General features: G+C 43.5%; 3 protein-coding genes across 3 annotated transcripts; 2 read left to right on the forward strand and 1 right to left on the reverse strand.

Annotated features, from left to right (window-relative positions):
* The first annotated feature begins 2315 nt into the window (after positions 1-2315).
* On the forward strand, positions 2316-3966 carry LOC109408670 (protein SHQ1 homolog). The gene is made up of 4 exons (XM_029879959.2): positions 2316-2636; positions 2712-2892; positions 2953-3648; positions 3717-3966. The coding sequence occupies exons 1-4, from the start codon at positions 2470-2472 to the stop codon at positions 3936-3938; spliced, it is 1266 nt and encodes a 421-aa protein (XP_029735819.2). The 5' UTR covers positions 2316-2469; the 3' UTR covers positions 3939-3966.
* Positions 3967-12791: 8825 nt separating this feature from the next.
* Positions 12792-15737, reverse strand: LOC109408672 (UDP-glycosyltransferase UGT5). The gene is made up of 4 exons (XM_019682033.3): positions 15431-15737; positions 15276-15363; positions 15029-15214; positions 12792-14008 (listed from the first exon to the last, which is right to left on the reverse strand). The coding sequence occupies exons 1-4, from the start codon at positions 15587-15589 to the stop codon at positions 12879-12881; spliced, it is 1563 nt and encodes a 520-aa protein (XP_019537578.3). The 5' UTR covers positions 15590-15737; the 3' UTR covers positions 12792-12878.
* A 179-nt stretch (positions 15738-15916) lies between these two features.
* LOC109408671 (UDP-glycosyltransferase UGT5) lies at positions 15917-18669 on the forward strand. Its single transcript, XM_019682032.3, has 5 exons — positions 15917-17000; positions 17061-17148; positions 17204-17790; positions 17853-18295; positions 18352-18669. Exons 1-5 carry the CDS (start codon positions 16848-16850, stop codon positions 18647-18649), a joined length of 1569 nt encoding a protein of 522 aa, XP_019537577.3. The 5' UTR covers positions 15917-16847; the 3' UTR covers positions 18650-18669.
* Positions 18670-19457: the final 788 nt, after the last annotated feature.

The following is a 19457-nucleotide window of genomic DNA, read 5'->3' on the forward strand; positions in this document are numbered from 1 at the left end:
CAGTTTTAGCCAAGGTGCACACCGTGTTCAAATCATACGTGCGCGGTCTGGCGCGATCTGACGCTGCGCGTTTCGAACGCAGCTTGCTGAGAATCTAAGATAAGCGCGACAATAATTCCATATTCTGAATATGCATGCCAAACTGAGCCGAAATCCAAATTTTCATGAATTTTGGTGCCCGGGAACCTATTTTAAAATCAAATTGAAGTTTGTATGGGAGCGATTTATCGAATCACCCCTCGTTGCATTTTGTACTGGGCGGCGCTGTCAAACAGTTGCCCAGCTGTCAAAAGGTGATTTCGAGAAATCTCTTTGTAATTGATTTTAGGTATCAAAATAAAGTTCTAAAAATCCTAAAAAAAATCATAGTGGCTCAGAAAAAGGTGCTCTTTCGTATGAAATCAAAAAATGAATAAATTTAAAACCCCAATATTGTGATAGCAATGGAGCTAACACCGCTAGCCATGATGGTCTCCAATAGCGGAAGGTCCGAAAGAGCTTGAAACTATTGAGAAATCATCATGTCTACAGGTCGTAAGCCCTGATAAAGTGTGGAACGTTTTGATGGCTGTGATCCCTGACCATCATGTCAAAACCCAGGGATACCCATGTGACCATACTGTTAGGGTGTAGGGGTTGCATGTGTGAGGCGCATATATTGACAGGCATTGCTATGGACCGTTAGGGCTGAGTAGGGTCGAAGAATGGATCTACGATTGCTGAATTATACTGAAAAACTCGTGATTCAGCAGTGGTGGCACCGCTTTCCGCTTTTGTTCGGCCTTGGTGGTTTGTGTGGGGTGGTGCGTGTCGGTGTGTGTGTGCTTTGTGCGTGTGGTGCTTACGGCTTCAGCAGGGTGGTTACTTGGGTAGTGTGGGATAATTGGGTTTGGGACTGAGGGGGTCGTCGTTGATAAGGCCGACATCATTGAGTGCTCAGTGTTGGCGGTTGTATGGTGACGATTTCTTCAGCCTTAAGATCTCATTTATACCACGCACAGATTTTTGGGAAGAGGGAGTACTTTGTAATGCAAGAGAGGGACTTAAACTCTGCGTTACGGGTTGGGCGAGGTCATGCAGATAGACTCAACCCAGGTGACCGTGCGGCTCGGACAGTGATGCATGAATGAGTGCGGTGTGGGTGAGGTGCGCTGCCCTGTGGGTGCAGTTGAGTCCGGGTTGGAGTGGAAAGAGACCCTTCTCTACTCTAGGTCGGGTTCGGTTGTACGGGCGTGGTAGTGTTTGTCTTATTTGTGCCGTGTTGTGCGTGATTTGCGGCTCGAGCTGTGTGGTTACTTGGGAAGTATTGTGCTCTGTAATCTAGATTTTGGTTTTAAGGTGAAGCTAAGGCTGGGCTGTGCCTCGGATTTGTTGGGCGCAGGTCGGGAGAGCTGGTGGCAGTGTGTGCTGGGGGGTTTACTCGATTGGTTATTCACTGATGGTGGCCAGTCGATCGACTTATCGGCGCTGCCTGTCATTTGGTTCTTGGGGTTTGTGCTCTCGAGGTTCGGGGCGTTGCTTCGTTGTATCTTCGCTTTAATACTAATATTTCTTGTTTGATTTAACTGACTGTTTTCTACAGGCGTTTAACTCATTCTATTTCATAGATTGCCAAATTTAAGGGTAATGGTTCAATAGGGTGTTAGCTATCAGAGTGGATTAGAACGAGTTGGCGCCTACAATACACCAACACTGACACACACACTCCAATACTTACACGCACACATGCACCTACAACTAGCTGTAAAAGACCAGTGGGCGGGACAATGGTGCCTACCCAACAGTTGTAGGTGGGGTGTTTGGCTTAGCTACATGACTTGGTCCGGCAAGCCCATAAACATCAATTGGTAGACGTATTGCCTAGTGAAAAGACAACGCAGATGGGCGAAAGCCAGGGGATGCGTTGATAATAGCAGAATAGCAGAATAGCAGAATATTGTGATAGCAATGGAGCTATGTACTATGCCATACACACATAAGTCTGCGATGTGGCGCTATCTGACCACACTGACGTTTAGGAAGCATGCATAAATAAGCTCTATGGTCCAATGCACGAATTTATGCTAGCCTGCTTACTCTCACGCGAAATTTGACGTTTGAGCGGTGCCGACACCGCTCAAACGTCAAATTTCGCGTGAGAGTAAGCAGGCCAGAATAAATTCTTGCAGTGGACCATAGTGATTATTGTCTTCATTCAAGTTAGCCTTTGGAAAATTTTCTTGATCATTTTCTACCATGGTACGAACGAGTCTGCTAGTTTGTCTCACATATACATCTTAATATAGGGTTCTTCATTGAACAGACCTAATGAGTGCGATTGCCCCGAGTGCCTGAGTGCCAGAATCTCACTTTCGTAACGTCTTCGTCTTCATTTAAAAACATAAACAAAGCAACGTGCGAAGTGATCGCTATCCAATCCAGCTGGTGTATGTACCTACTTCATACTTTTCACATTGGATCGTTTTAAAAATGAAGTCAAACATGTCTGCAGATATATCCTACACCATAGAATACTCGAATGAGTTTGCGACACTTGCAGTGAATGTACCTGATCTAGATTTGGAACAAGAAGCTTCCTTTGTCCTAGAGGTACACGAGAGCGAACTGGTGTTCACGCTTCCACCACATCATGCCAGGTAAGGAACTAATAGGTATTCGTGGTCTAGGATCAACAGGATACAGCATTATCGCAATTCTCTCCTACATTTTAGGATACCCTCCGAAAAGGCTTTGAGGCTGGCAGATGTTTATCCTAAACAGATTGACTACGAAAAAGGGATTATAGTGTATGACATCCCTTTGAGCAAAGCTACGGTGAAAAACGAAACGCCAGCTGAGAGTGCATCTCATGCGTACGGATTCGGTAGTTTTTACTCTGGAGCGCTAAACATTGTATGAAACCATTACTAGGATACCTTGTATGTACTTCAATACAACTTTATATTGTTCTAGGTGAACAATCAAGATTTCAAGACACTATCTAACCCAGAAATCTATACACCCGACCAACGGAGAAGTTTTCGCCTTGATGATGAAATCAAAGATTTCAATTTGGAGCATTACGGAATGGATCACGTGCAATATCTCATCGATGGATTTGGATTGCATTCGGTAGAAATTCCTTTCGAGGTATGCCTAAGCAAAGACCAGCAGATTCGAATTCGCATGATTATGGACGAGAAAAAGCGGGATGTGGACAAATTTCAAACGCTATCTAAGAATGTAACAGTTTGCTTCAACCTGATCGATATCATCCTTGCAGTTCTGTATGATAAGGTTGTCAACAGCAATGAGCTGAATGAGGCAATTTCACACGTCAACATACACAGGATTTCGTGCAGTTTGTCTTATTTCGAACAGTTTTCCTCATACGAGGACGTACTTGTTGCCTTCTACAGGAGAAGCTGCATGTATCCATACTACCAAAGCAAAGATTTATCCAGAAAGTGCGTGGAACTCTTGGTGGGAGCCTTGAGTAAGGCGAACTCAATAGACTGGGTGCTGGAAAAACTACTCTACTGTTACGATGCATTCAAAAGCAATGATTGCGTCATTTTGAATCATTATTACATCAAGGACTGCATACGATTCATACAACTGTGTAAGCCTGATGAAATGCTGCAAGATGCTGGATGTTGCTGTTCAAAGGTAGAAATAAATAAAAATAATAATTGCTAAACATTCATCAGTGACAATTGAATACTCATTCATTTTAGATATTGCCAACAATTCATAACAAATCGCTGGGCTTCGGAGAAGAAGCTATGGTCCGTAAATTGGTGAAGGATATCATTGGAGCAGATGAAGATTCAACGGATTCCGACGATACCAGCGGTTCCAGTGACGACGAAACAAGCGAATCGGAAAGCATTAGCAGTGATTCACTTCCAGAAGAAAATGTTCTGGAAAAACTGATGAATCTGAATATACAAGCATAAACCGGAAATAAAAAAAATGTTAGAAAAATAATTAGCAAGTTCTTGTCATAAAAAGCTATGGCAACACAAAGGTGATGTGTAGTAACCAAAATAAGGTTTTTGTGGAGGCTTTCAAAATGGTGGAGCCCGGGTCTATGGTCGCATAAATCAAAAGGTCATAAGTTTCATTGACGCCTTTTAAAATGCCTGTAATCACATATCAGTCTCATATTAGCTGGGTTTGCTACTCACATGGGGTAGTTTTGGGATGAACAGTAGGGTGGAGCGGGGCAAGATGGGTCACCTAAGGACGAATCATCATAACTTTCTAAATACAAATCGTATTGGTTGTATTCGTCCGCTACTATTTAATACACTAGTTAGCTATGCTAAAAGTTGATCAAAAGTTCATTAAATACAAAATATGATGTTAAACAAGCAGTTTTAAAAAGTGATCGATTTTGCGCCGTGAAAAAAGTGCGGGGCAAGATGGGTTACCTTTTAAGTAATTCACATTTTCTCAACGAAAAACGTCAAAATATAAGATTTGTTCCGCATTCATATATGCTCCATATCCATACTGAGTAAACAAGAGCTACTAGTAAACATTTTATGAATTTATTTGGAATATAAAAAACTTTACGATTTGAGTGGTCCTAAGGCGACTTAAAAATCAATGTTTTTACTAAAAAAAATATCATAATTTTATGTTATAATTTTGAGCTCTCATTCCGCTTGATTGAAGTCATTTATGAGATAGTCTTGTAATAAAAAATAAATAACTTTTGAATGCTCCAAAAATACGTTCAATATTGAAGGTGACCCATCTTGCCCCGCGGCCGTTTCTATGGAGATTATATGGAATGTACCGCATAAGAAAAAAGGCTTAAAACCATTTTATTTTTTATTTCCAATGAAGGTGAATAATTTTTCAATCATTGTCCCAAACTTTTGTATATTCATGCTGGTCATCTAACACAATTATTAACATAATCAAAACATGAGTAATGCGCCCGAAAATGGAACTGACCCATCTTGCCCCGCGACCCATCTTGCCCCGCCCCACCCTAAGTGCGCAAATAACCTAAGGTAAAGGTTCCAAATACACAAGAATAAATATTTTACTGGGAATGAACTCAAGAGCAAACATCTATTTGATGTTAATGAAAATTCGATCAAGTCAAACTAGATAGGGTACCTATTGGATTCCTTATTAAGCATGTGGCTCCCATTTTCGTTCTACCAAATACAAAAGGGTGATTCACTTAACCAGCGTAAATCGCTTATAAAATATTATCCTGATTACATTCTCCAGTTCATAAAACATTTCAAATAAGTAGACAATTATTGCTAACACAGCAATTTAATCTGTTTATTGGGTCCCCTAAAGGATTGAAGCGTTGTTTGTTTCGTTACATATTTTTGTATTTTTTGTTAGAAGTGAGCATGCATAAAAACAAAAAGAATGGAAACAATCGGTGCAGTATGCTGTAATCGCTTGGTTTCGGATGAATATGGGCACGTGAGATTACTGATGGCATACATACCCTACTGGATGGTTGTGCATTGATTTTTATTTGGTCAAATGTTTAACCCTGTGTACTAGCATAGGAAAAATGCGCAATATAGACACCGGCAGATGCATTCACGCATATCTATTTACGATTGCGTTCAAGCTTCCCGAAAAGGGGCGCTGGTGTTTGGGGTGTAATGGACATCCCTCTTTTGTCTTTGCCGTTGTATTTTAAGTAAAACATAAATGGCAAAACTTAGCTTAGCTTACGCTGTTAATAGGGTAGAAGCTTCAGTTTTGGCCAGTCCGGAGTTTTGGCCATAGTGCGGTATTGAGCCTGTTGCGATCTAAATCGGCGTAAATTTATTTTTTACTAGTAGATCCTAATAGAATATGATGGTTACAGCTGTAAAAACCACACATTTTGATTAAAAACTGGAAGAAAAAAATATATTTCCTTAAAAAATCTGCTCCCATATATCTATTTTGGCCAGGGTGCTTCTAATTTGGCCACTCCCATAAGAAATACACGTGATTGGCCAAAATAGAAACCAAACATAAGAATATGGCCAAAACTGCGGCAGAGCTTCTATTTTGGCCAGTGCCTCTTTTAATACAAAAATCAAGTATTGGCTTGATTTCTGCATTTTTCCTTCAAAATATAGATTGAAACCTTCCTTTTGACGCATTGGTTGTTTTCATAGAATTATTGGTTATTTTTATAAAAATGACTAGCTGTCCCGGCAAACGTCGTTCTGCCTGCCTACTGTGATTTATGACATGCAGCTTCATAGGGACGTCCCCGGCGAAGTCATCTGTATGGGAGCCCCCCGTTCCAGAGACAGGAGAGGTCCCGCACCAAGCTAAGAACCTTCCCCGGCCCCAAAAATACCCACATACAAAATTTCACACCGATCGGTCCAGTAGTTTTCGAATCCATAGCGGTCAGACAGACAGACAGACAGACAGACAGACAGACAGACAGACAGACAGACAGACAGACAGACAGACAGACAGACAGACAGACAGAAATTCATTTTTATATATATAGATTTCCCTTAGACTGGCCAAAACCGGTGCCCGCACCCTATTAGTCCAAAAAGTAAGAAACTTATGCTCAAACATCTTGTTTGACTCGATCGTAGGGTCTGGGACCATTTGGGCAGGAGCACCTATTTTGGGCACTTGCTGCCATAACTCAGTCAATTTCAAACCGATTGACTTGAATTTTTGTACATGGCTAGATACTGTGCGTATCTGATCGTGTCTCAAAAATCAAGTCAATCGGTTAAAAATTGACTGAGTTATATCAGCAAGTGCCCAAAATAGGTGCTCCTGCCCAAATGGTCCCAGACCCTATTTTCATTAGCGTCAAACTAATGTTGTTTCGTGAGTTCTTTCCTTGTCAATATTTTACCTTACCTTACCGGTCAGGCTAAGGCCGGGGTGGCCTTTGCTGTACATAGTAGCCGCCTCCATTCCACTCGGTCCATGGCTGTTTGCCTCCAGTTCCGCACTCTGCGTAGGGTCCGCAGATCGTCCTCCACTTGGTCGACCCACCTAGCTCGCTGCGCTCCACGTCTTCTTGTACCGGTCGGATGACTCTCGAGAACCATTTTAGTCGGGTTGCTATCCGACATCCTGATGACGTGACCCGCCCACCGTAGCCTCCCGATTTTCACGGTATGGACGATGGTTGGTTCTCTCAGCAGCTGATGCAGCTCGTGGTTCATTCGCCTTCTCCAAGTCCCGTCTTCCATCTGCACTCCGCCATAGATGGTACGCAACACCTTCCGTTCGAAAACTCCAAGGGCGCGTTGGTCCTCTGCACGTAGGGTCCATGTTTCGTGCCCATAGAGGACGACCGGTCTAATCAACGTTTTGTAGATGGTTAACTTCGTGTTACGGCGAACTTTATTCGATCGTAGAGTTCTGCGGAGTCCAAAGTAGGCACGATTTCCTGCCACAATGCGCCTCTGAATTTCTCTGCTGGTGTCGTTGTCGTCGGTCACCAGTGAGCCCAAGTACACGAATTCTTCAACCGCCTCGATTTCATCACCGTCGATATGAATTCGGGGTGGCGGGCGCGGTGATTCCTCCCTGGAGCCCTTTGCCATCATGTACTTTGTCTTCGACACATTAATGACTAATCCGATTCGCCTGGCTTCACTCTTTAGTCGGATGTACGTTTCCGCCATCGTCTCAAATTTACGAGCAATAATATCAATATCATCGGCGAAACCAAGCAGCTGAACGGACCTCGTGAAAATCGTCACACTCGTGTTTATCCCCGCTCTTCTTATTACACCCTCCAAAGTAATGTTGTACAGCAAGCACGAAAGACCATCACCTTGCCGTAACCCTCTGCGAGATTCGAAGGGACTCGAGAGTGTCCCTGATACTCGAACTACGCACATCATTCGATCCATCGTCGCCTTGATCAACCGTATCAGTTTATCCGGGAAACCGTATTCGTGCATAATCTGCCATAGCTGTTCTCGATCGATTGTATCATACGCCGATTTGAAATCGATGAACAAGTGATGTGTGGGCACGTTGTATTCGCGGCATTTCTGCAACACCTGGCGGATGGCGAACATCTGGTCCGTTGTAGCGCGTTCACCCATAAATCCAGCCTGATATTGCCCCACGAACTCTCTTGCAATCGGTGATAGACGGCGGCATAAAATTTGAGAGAGTATCTTGTAGGCAGCGCTCAGTAGTGTGATCGCGCGGTAGTTCCCGCAATCCAACTTGTCGCCCTTTTTGTAGATGGGACACACGATACCTTCCATCCATTCCTCGGGTAATACTTCCTCCTCCCAAATCTTGGTAATGACCCAGTGTAGTGCTCTCACCAGTGCTTCTCCACCGTATTTTAGAAGCTCGCTTGGTAGTTGAGTCTTTCGTCCTGTGCACATACTCCTAGATCTGTTACCACGCCACCTTCGGTACTTGCAACGTCGCCATTGAGGTGCTCATCGTAATGCTGCCGCCACCTCTCGACCACCTCACGCTCGCTCGTGAGAATATTCCCGTGATTATCTCGGCACATGTCGGCTTGTGGCACAAAGCCTCTGCGCGAGCGGTTCAGCTTCTCGTAGAACTTTCGTGTGTCCTTAGCGCGGTACAGCTCTTCCATCGCTTCACGATCTCGTTCTTCCTGCTGGCGCTTCTTCATCCGGAAGACTGAGTTCTGCCTGTTCCGCGCCTGTTTGTAACGTGCCTCATTCGCTCTCGTACGGTGTTGCAGCATTCTCGCCCATGCTGCATTCTTCTCGTTTTTCAACTGTTCACATTCGCCGTCGTACCATTCATTTCTGTGATTCGGAGTCGCGAAGCCTAGTGCTGTAGCCGAGGTACTACCTATGGCGGATCGGATGTCCCTCCAGCCATCTTCAAGTGTAGCTGCGCCAAGCTGCGCTTCCGTTGGTAGGGCCACTGCTAACTGCTGCGCGTAGTCTTGAGCCACTTCTACGTTACGAAGTTGCTCGATGTTGAGCCGCGGCGTTCGACTTCGACGCGTGGTGATAACTGTCGAAAGTTTTGAGCGCATGCATACAGCGACTAAGTAGTGATCCGAATCTATATTCGCACTGCGGTATGTGCGGACGTTGGTTATATCTGAGAAGAATTTACCGTCGATTAGAACGTGGTCGATTTGGTTTTCTGTTTGATGGTCGGGTGATCTCCAGGTGGCTTTGTGGATATCTTTGCGGGGGAAGAAGGTGCTTCGGACTACCATACCACGGGAGGCTGCAAAGTTTACGCATCGCTGGCCGGTATCATTCGATACTGCGTGCAGGCTGTTTCGCCCGATTACCGGTCTGTACATTTCCTCCCTTCCTACCTGCGCGTTCATGTCGCCGACAACGATTTTCACATCACGCGGGGAGCAACCATCGTATGTTTGCTCTAACTGCGCGTAGAACGCTTCTTTCTCGTCATCAGGTCTCCCTTCGTGTGGGCAGTGGACGTTGATGATGCTGTAGTTGAAGAAACGGCCCTTAACTCTCAACATGCACGTCCTTGCATTGATCGGCTGCCACCCGATCACACGTTGTCGCATCTTGCCCAACACTATAAATCCTGTTCCCAGTTCATTGGTGGCGCCACAGCTTTGGTAGAAGGTAGCCGCTCGATGCCCGCTTTTCCACACTTTCTGTCCAGTTCAACAAAGTTCCTGCAACGCCACGATGTCGAAGTTGCGGGGATGTAGTTCGTCGTAGATTATCCTATCACATCCTGCGAAACCTAGTGACTTGCAATTCCATGTTCCAAGTTTCCAATCGTAGTCATTATTTCGTCGCGTGGGTCTTTGCCGATTGTATCGAGTCGTATTTTCTCATATGTTATTCGCAATGGGGATTTTTACGGGTGGCTTATTGGGCCTACGCCAACACTCCTGTCTCGCCGGAGGGCCATCGTGCCAGTTCTGTTTAACGTCCCAACCAACACTGGGACGACCACGCTGATGGGGCTACCACCTTGGATTTAGCTGGGCGTGGTGCAGCGTTTCTTACTCAGCCGCTGGATGCCAGAACAGACGCTGTTTGAGCCGCACCTCCTTGGTGAACAGACACTCGGATCGTACCTCCTCAATCTAGCTGAAGTCAGAAGGACAACAGTGCCCAGGCTGCACTACCAGCTAAGCACACAACTCTTAGCTGGCGGTCTTTGTCATCGCTTGACCCGAAGAAGCATGAGGTAGGAACTTGTTGGTTGTGGAATGATTACAATATCATGACTGTATTTGTTTTGTGCTTTGCTATCACTCGGTCGTGCGTAGTTGGCGGCGACGTCAGCCCGAACATCCATTGGCGGCGGGTGTAAAATATCGCCCCCACCAACACTCCTCCTCGATCTTTTCATCCTGCCGATCCTACCTTACTTCCTTCGGAACTCGTTGCCTCATCATGGATACTGCAAAGACTCGATCTTACTGGCCGACGCATCGCTCACGCACATCTTCGCCAACTCAACCTGGTTGTTCGGTAATCCGTTCCTGCGACAATCGATGACCTTCATCCAGTATTCGAAATCTTCATCTTCACAATCTTGAAACTCCTCACTTTCTTGCGGCATCTTCAGCTCCTCCTGACTTCGATCTCCGGATCCAGAATCCTGTTGCTTAACGTTCACCTTCTTCGGCTTCTCGCTCCTGACAAAACTGCAGCTTGGCAAACACTTGGCTTCGTTCTTCGGCAATCCTCTTCCGATCTTCAGCTCGAACAGATTCTCGCGTAGTTCTCCAAGAGCCACTACACCTCCTGCTTGACCGATGATGCTGCAACTTGATGCTCCGAACTCCACCTTGAATCCTTTCTGCAGCAGTGTGCGAACGGAAAGCAGTCCGCTGTACAAGCTCGGTATAAACAACACATTCTTGACAAAAATCTTCTTCGGATTCCCGGCTCCATCAATACACTGGATTGATCCTTCACCGACACCAGCAGCCTTCACAACGGAACCATCAGCCAGTACTACGTCGACGTCCGCCTTTTCCAGTTTGCTGAAGAATTCCATGTCATTGGTCATGTGACCTGAACAGCCGCTGTCAATGATCCAACGACCCTTCTGCCGATTCTTCCTGACTGCAAAACAGACGCTTCTTTCCTTTTCCGTTGCTTGTTTGGCCTCCGCGGTACCTTCATCGTCGTCGCCTCGCTGCTTCAAGAACAGACGACAATTTCGCCGGAAATGTCCCGGTTTCCGACAGTGGAAGCAAACTTTCTCCTCCTGTCGCTTTGCTACCGATTTCAATGCGCTTTCGCCTGTACCGAAAGAGGAACTTACCGACTGCTCCGTTCTGCGCTGCCATTCATCGAGCAGCTTCTGCTTGACGATCTCCATCGTTAGATCTTCGTCCTTCCGACTCTCCAGCGCAGTCACCAAAACGTCGTAGGAATCTGGGAGACTCCGGAGAACCATGGCGATCTTCAACGACGGTTCCAGCACTTGTCCCGCACACTGCAGGCGGTCGAAGAGTTCATCCAGTTCGTAAAGATGTCTTTCCATGTCCGGTCCCTCTGCACGTCCTTCGACCAGATTGAGGCTGCAAATGCGCTTCAAAAGCGACACACGGGATGTCATACTTGCCTTCTCATGGTACAATTTCAGCTTGGTCCACGCATCACGCGCCGTCGTGACGCCCTTCACCAGATTCATCTGGCTATCTTCCAGAAATAACACGATCGTGGCCAACGCTTTCTGATTTGCCTTCCTCCAATCCGAGGTTACCGGTTCGGGTTTCGGGTCCTCCACCGCAAACCAATAGTCGTCGCGAGTCAACAACATCTCCATCCGCACTTTCCAAGTGGAATAATTGCCGTTGTTGAGGAGCGGGAACGAAATTTTCTCAGCCATTTTTGCTTCGTCCTGTACCGTAAACAAACTTCTGACCAGCACTGTTGATCCAAAACAACTTCTCACTCTTCACGTCTCACTACAATCAGTGTCTCAGTCCTGCTGCACTACTACTAGCACAACGAAATCGTCTTGGATGCTTTCAAAACAAACGTTCTCACATCCGGAGTCCACTTTCGCAGCAGCCACCAGAGAAAAACAATCACGCACCGAACAAAACTGCACACCAAGCCAATCAAATTGCCGGCGGCTGAATTTTCTGCCGATCAAGTTCTTCTTCTTCACTGCACTGCTTTTCAGCTTTCAGTCAGCCAACTCTTCCGCTCTCACAGCTCCGAGCTCTGAACGGGGATCGATACAGCCACACCAACACACGCGCCGAAAACCGAACCAACGCCAACGACAAAGCACAAAACTTTTCACCCGGCGGGATCGTTTTCGCGAACACAAAACTTACTTTTCTTCTGCGCAGCCTGGGCACATTACCTGTTGGCAAACCGGCGGAAACAGGTGCACAGCGGAATGTCCGACGACGGGAGACAACCGACTGGGGACGCGCGACAGCAGAAAGAAAAGCGGAACAACTTCAATGAACGACTTTATTGGGATACGGTTGGTTGTGGAATGATTACAATATCATGACTGTATTTGTTTTGTGCTTTGCTATCACTCGGTCGTGCGTAGTTGGCGGCGACGTCAGCCCGAACATCCATTGGCGGCGGGTGTAAAATATCGCCCCCACCAACAGCCTTGTCGCTTGACGTTTACATAGAAAAAGGCAAGAGAGGACATTCTTTCTATTTTTATTCTTTGATTTCACTGAGGTCCAAATGAATAAGAGCTTGGATACTCCACTTATTCTTAAAGTGCAATTTAAGCAGCTCATACATTTCGGTTCCGGTCAAGTTGAAAACCTTACGCCCTTTTGAAATGTGGGTGCCGATTTATTTATTTTTAGGAAATTCTTTTAATGATATAATGAATAAAACACTGTATAAAATGTATATCTCTTTAATTATCTGGAATAAAAAACTTTTCTAATTGACAAATACTGTTCTATCCGAAAGGTGCTTTTAAATACACTAATTTCTTTTCTTTCTTTCATCTTTCTTATTGGACGGTTTAGGGGACTTCTTTCGACAAACTAACTTAACAAGTAAGTGTAGAATAAATATTGGTAGCCCTATTAATAGACCCAACACGTCAAGGTTGTGATACTGCACCAAGCTAAGGTCCATCGCTGCTGATCGTATGTGCGGAGCACCTTTATGTCGAATGACATATTCAGCCCAAAATACGGCCAGCTCTATGGGCTTCAACGGTTGATCGCGGTACCTTTGGGAAATTGCTAAAGCATTTGCTTTAAACTGCGGATCGTTTAAAATCGTATTGATAGCATTGCTAAGTTTTGCCTCGGATATCTCTGCATAGGCAACCGAAAGCCCGTATCCTCCACGCTCTGCCTTGGCCATGTTGAGATGTTGGTCTCCAAACACGGGAATACCAATCACTGGCACTCCGTGATACAGTGATTCAGTAGTACTCAATAAGCCACCATGAGTGATGAAAAGCTTGACGTTAGGATGCGCCAGAATGTCATCTTGAGGCCACCAGCTTTGAACGAACACGTTATCTGGTTTTCCTGGCAGGTTGGCATCTTCCCACTTCCACATAACCTTTTGCTTTAATTTGGAGAATACTTTCAAGAAGGCATCGCGCTTCTCCAATGGCAGATCTTTGCTTTTGATGTTTGAACCCATAGAAAAGTAGATAACGCCATCGGTTGCAGTATCCAAGAAACTTTGAATATTATCCGGAAGTGGTTTTGGAACTCTATTGACATGCATTCCTCCCACCTCGACCATTCCAGTAACGTATGGCCTAGGATAACTGAGAGAAAAATGATTGTTTAGTAGTACCAAAGATATCGCTTTTTTCTTTAGCTCCGCAAATGGAGGTTTTTGTCCTGGAAATGCCTTTTGGTACATTTCAATTTGTGCAGGTCTGTCTACAAAGGTGTCAACGACGATTTCTGTTGCACTCATCAGAGTATTTAGCAGGCGTTCCTTGAAGGACATTCGATCTGAGAAACCGAGGAACGCGTTCGGGACGTACGACGGCGGTGACGGAGTGCCAACTAAATCAGTCGTCCATTTCGATGCTCCAAATGTCGATACTCCGATGCAGGGTGCATTGAAGTGATGACAGAAGCCTGAAAAAGATAATAAGATGCAGCGTATAGAATGGTTTTAAAAGATGAAGCATTTCTTCTTCACAGTTTCCCGTAAAATTATGTCAAAGGCCAGTAGTACACGGGGTCAAATATTTGACAAGCAAAGAACTCAAGAAACAACATCTGTTTGACACTAATGAAAATTTGATCGAGTCAAACAAGATGTATGAGCAGTGGGTTGTTTTTGGGCAAATATCTGACCCTATGTACTAGGATCTTTAACATGGTGATTCCTGGAGCACATACAAACATATGTCACACACCGAATACTTCTCGATTCAAAACATAGTTCTAAAATATATACCTACGCTCAATACTAAAATTACTGAGTTTGGCCAACCATGAACCATGTGGCGGAAGTGTGCAAACGTCAAACTCGAATAGAACCGATACGAGCGCCATGGGTGGACCGTTGGCCAACTAACAAATTTTCAAATTGATTGTTAAATCGGTGTACGATGGGAAATATTAGAGAGTTACGTACGTATGCCTGACCAATTTGCCATTGATACCTTTTTTATTCAACTTCGACTAACCGATCTATTTAAAAATTTGATGGTTGGTCAACTGTTTACCCGTGGCTCTCGCATCGTTTTTGTTCGAGATTGACGTTTGCCCACTACCACAACCTAGTTGATAGTTGGCCAAACTCATTTCTTTTAGCATTGGGCTAACATGTTTCCGTGGCTATCACTTAGATCTAAAAAGGTTCGAAGTGTAACGTTTGTTTTCTGTGCTTCGAACTATGTTTTAAATCGAGAAGTATAAGATCTATCTCTTTATCTGTTCATCAGTGATTCTGACGAAAAATAAAATTTCTAAAAGCTTGAGGTAGGGGCGGGGATCGTCGGTTTCACTTATATTCTTAACTTTTTTTCAAACATTTTGTGGTGCATCCATGTTTGCAAACTGTATCCTACTTCTACACAGATCGAAAGTTATTGAAATGACCTTAAGCACTGAATTCAATATGTTAATTGCCATCTCAATTTTACTCACCTATCATTGCATCATTCATGAATATCTCCAACACTATCAAATCAAATGTTTCATTTGAGGCAAGTAGATCTATCACAGCAGGGTCGGTCAAGGTACTGTTGGTGATACGATGTCCAAAATCATATGTATTTTTGATACTCTCTATGACACCTTTTTTAGCAATATCTAACAGATTTGCAACGATTGCTGAAAAATATTTGCAAGTCAGAGTCGTTTAAAGTCCAGAAAATAATAGTATTTTACTCACGTTCTACAGCTTTCCACACTTGAGTGGTTGTAACATCACGATAATTCTTCAGGGGCTTCTGTTGCGGGAATGGACTTATCACAGTCACCTAAATTAGAAATAAAATGTTGCAAATCATGCTACCGAATTTCGTCATCCACGGCACTCAAAATCACCTCGTGGCCTTTGTTAGCCAAAGCCTTCATCAAGGCTGATCCCACTATGTAATGGGATTTAGAAGACGTTGGGAATACGCCAAGGATTTTTGCTGATTGCACATTTTGATTGGAAATAATCCATACACTACTAAAAAGCAACAGCCACCAGATCTTCATTTTGAAGAATTTATCCCAACTCACTAGTATTCAACACAATACGTAATATGGGTAATATAATCAATCAAGCAACATGTGCTTGCGACCGAAGACGCGCAAAGATACGCATCAAACGACTAGCGTGAAGCAACTGGTTTCTGGTTTCTGCCGGCCGGCTGATCAATCGAATTTGCCAGTCATTTTGGCGGTCCATGTCCAGCGGATTCGGTATACATAAGCGACGTCACTACATTGAGATAGGACCGTAAGTATCTCTCCTAGTTCTATCGTGTACGTCGTTTATAGACGACTTGGAAAGAGCACAGCACACAAGCAGAAGTTGTTTGATAGTCACACCTAGAAGTAAACAGGCGTAAGCGACGTGCTCTTCAAAATTCACAGATAAAAGTGACCTTGGTAACGATTACCTGGTTTCGTTGATGATGTGAAGATGTGATTTGTTGGGCGACTAAAATTCAGTTATGATCTTGCTATGTGGTGGATTAGGCGGTGCACGTTTAGGTGTTGCCACGAAAGGGATGGATTGCTCGAGGGCCTATTTTATGCCATGCTTTGAAAGGAAACTTATGCTATTTACTGCAGTTTTGTTTCTTCGTCATGGGGTGCTTAGAAAACACAAGACCTGTTTAACTCAAAATAAGCCACAAAACTTTTCCTTCCAAACTGAAATATACAGCCAAATTTCAGGTATTTTTGTAGAGGCGTCGAATGGGTTTTACCTCAGTTGATAAAAAGTCATGTTTATTGAACTTCAATGATTATTTACTTTCAATGTTTGCCTCTGGTTTACCATTTAGGTAATGTCCCTTTTTCAAGTAATATTGCAGTGCTTAAATTTCTCCAAAGAGATTTTTAAGCTAAATTTAGCCTTTTTTAAGTCTTGCACAGAAAACGAGAAGCAGAGTTATTCAATTTCATTATTGTAAAACAAACATCGATGTTTTTCCTCAATGTAAGCTATGTAAGCCAGCTTCACATATTAGAAGCAAATCCGAAAAACTAGCAATGATGATTACGGTTAAAATTCATTTGGGGTTGTGTTAGTTATCTCGCCAGCTGTTTCAGCAGGTATATGCATGGTCATTCTCTTCCAAATTTGCTGAGTCGCTGTTTATATGACGTCACCATTGATCCAATCCGCGCTTGTGCCCGTCGGGTATCTTGATTTTTATGGCTGGCTTTTGTTTAATGGGGTCACTCGTTTTAGTTGGACCATTACTTTCGCAAAGTGCGGATCTATCTGTGAAGAACTAGCAACATGAGCTTTCTCGTATTGCTTGTGGTTTTGTCGATATTTGGTACTAGACATACGGATGCTGCACGTATTCTGGGGGTGTTTCCGACTCCTTCAAAGTCTCACTGGATTCTCGGATCTGCACTCTTGAAGGAACTTGCACTTGATGGTCATGAGGTATAGATAGAGCAATTTAGTAGATTAATGTGTTCTCATGATGTATATAATCGTTTATAGGTCACTGATGTAAGTCCATTCAAACTGTCGAAACCTCCTGCAAACTATCATCATGTGGAAATAGAAACAGATCATGAGTTTTTCAACCGTGAGTAACTGAATAATAGACATATTTCCTTCAAACACATGTTTGTATTTTACAGAGAAAATTGAACAGCTGTTCGCGGATACTGACAAATCACAAGTTCGAAAAATGGTGGAAATGTATACTGCGGTCAATTACTTTTCTAACAGTACCCTATCATCGCCTGCCGTGAAAAAACTGCTTCAATCTAATCAAAAGTTTGATTTGGTTATCTTGGAAATCTTTCTTGACCATGCTCTTCTTGGTTTTGCTGAGCATTTCGGTTGTCCAGTTATCGGTACGACCACGCATGGGGTGCTAGAATGGATCAATTCATTAGTCGGTACACCGCAACCGCTTTCGTACGTGCCGCATGTTCACATAGGATTTTCAAATCCAATGAACTTTTGGCAACGGCTGGCGAATGTGCTGTTCACAGCTATTGATGAAACCCTGCTGTCTGTGCTGGTGCATCCAGAGCAGGACCGATTGTACAGGAAAGCTTTCCCAAATGCTAAGCGATCACTTGCTGAAATGAAGCGTAATGCAGTTTCACTGATTTTGGTGAATAATCACTTCAGTTTAAGTTACCCAAGGCCATACGTTCCGAATATGATTGAAATCGGAGGATTCCATGTAAACCGGAAGGTTAATCAACTTCCAGAGGTACCGCCATTCATATGATACATTGCTAGTATACTATCTTATCTTATGTTATATAATTACAGAACATCGGCAGCTTTATCGAAAACTCAACCAATGGAGTAATTTATTTTTCTATGGGCTCAAATTTGAAACCGTCCCAAATGGGAGAGGAAAAACGGCAAGCCCTGCTAAATGCGTTTTCCAAAGTGAAGCAAAACATCATCTGGAAGTGGGATGATGAAAGCATGAATCTTGACCCGAGCAAGTACTTCATTGCCAAATGGCTTCCACAGGATGATATCCTGGCGCATCCGAATGTGAAACTCTTTATCACGCATGGAGGCTTGCTCAGTTGCACGGAGTCGATCCACCATGGTAAGCCAATTATTGGAATTCCGATTTTTGGTGATCAACAAATGAATATGAATCAAGCGGAAAATGCTGGATGGGGAGTGGCTGTGAAGTTTACCGATCTCAATGAAGAAACGATTAGTAATGCACTGAACGAAGTACTCAATAACGATAAGTGAGTATACTATTGATCTCTCATTGAACAAATTGCAATGACATTATTTATTGCAGGTACACCAAAACGGTACAAGTAATATCCAAGCGCTTGCGCGATCAACCACTACCACCAATGGATTTAGCCAAATACTGGGTGAACTATGTTCTCCGTCATGACGGTGCTGAACATTTGAAGTCACCGGGTCAACAACTAAGCTTCATTCAGTACAATAACATCGATGTTTATCTTTTCATCATGGCGCTGGTTATCGTATTAATGGCACTGCCAATCAAGGTGTTCAGAAATTTGTGTTGTAAGAACAGAAAACGTCCCTCGAAGACGAAAAAAGAAACTAAGTCGAAAATAAATTAATTTATATAGTGCACCACATATACTTATTATGGTTATTATATATGTTCATGCCATAAATTTCCCCATTAATAATGCTGGAGCAAATCTCATTTTCATCTTTTGTCGCAGTGCTCGTTGGGAGCCGTCCATTAGGATGTCCCAAAATTGCACATGGTCAAAAAGCTTGGGGGCTCACCCTGCAAATGATAGCTAAGGGTGTTAGAAACAAACTTTTGTATGACGGCAACTTTTAGAAATTACGTTTAGAGGTCGCCCCGGCGAGATTTTTGAAAAATGGACATTTTTCATAATAAATTTCATACAAATATTTTTTACCGTACAAAAATTGGCAATACAGTTTCTTACCGATTTTGGCAACACCCGTTTTTGTCTACTCCCGATTTTGGCAACACCCGTTTTTGGCAACATTTCCTTCCCGATTTTGGCAACACCCGTTTTTGGCAACAATTTCTTACCGATTTTGGCAACACCCGATTTTGGCAACAATTTTTTACCGATTTTGGCAACAAAAAATTTTGACCAAAAATTTTTACCAAAAAATCGTTTGTATTTGTAAATCTATTTATATTTTAACCTCACTCTTCTTCAAAAAATCCAAATTCATTAAATTTTTCAAAATCAATTATTTTACAAATCATGACGTAATTTATGAACGTCACCTACAGGGATCGTTTTATAACTTGTGAATAGTCTATATTTAAATGTAAGGCAAATTGACGTATAAAAGTTGAAAGTAATCCACAAAAAAAAATTACCGATTTTGGCAACACCCCAATTTGGCAACATAAAATTCACCTCGTGTTGCCAA

This window comes from Aedes albopictus, chromosome 2 (assembly GCF_035046485.1).
Source record: "Aedes albopictus strain Foshan chromosome 2, AalbF5, whole genome shotgun sequence".
Classification (NCBI taxonomy): domain Eukaryota; kingdom Metazoa; phylum Arthropoda; class Insecta; order Diptera; family Culicidae; genus Aedes; species Aedes albopictus.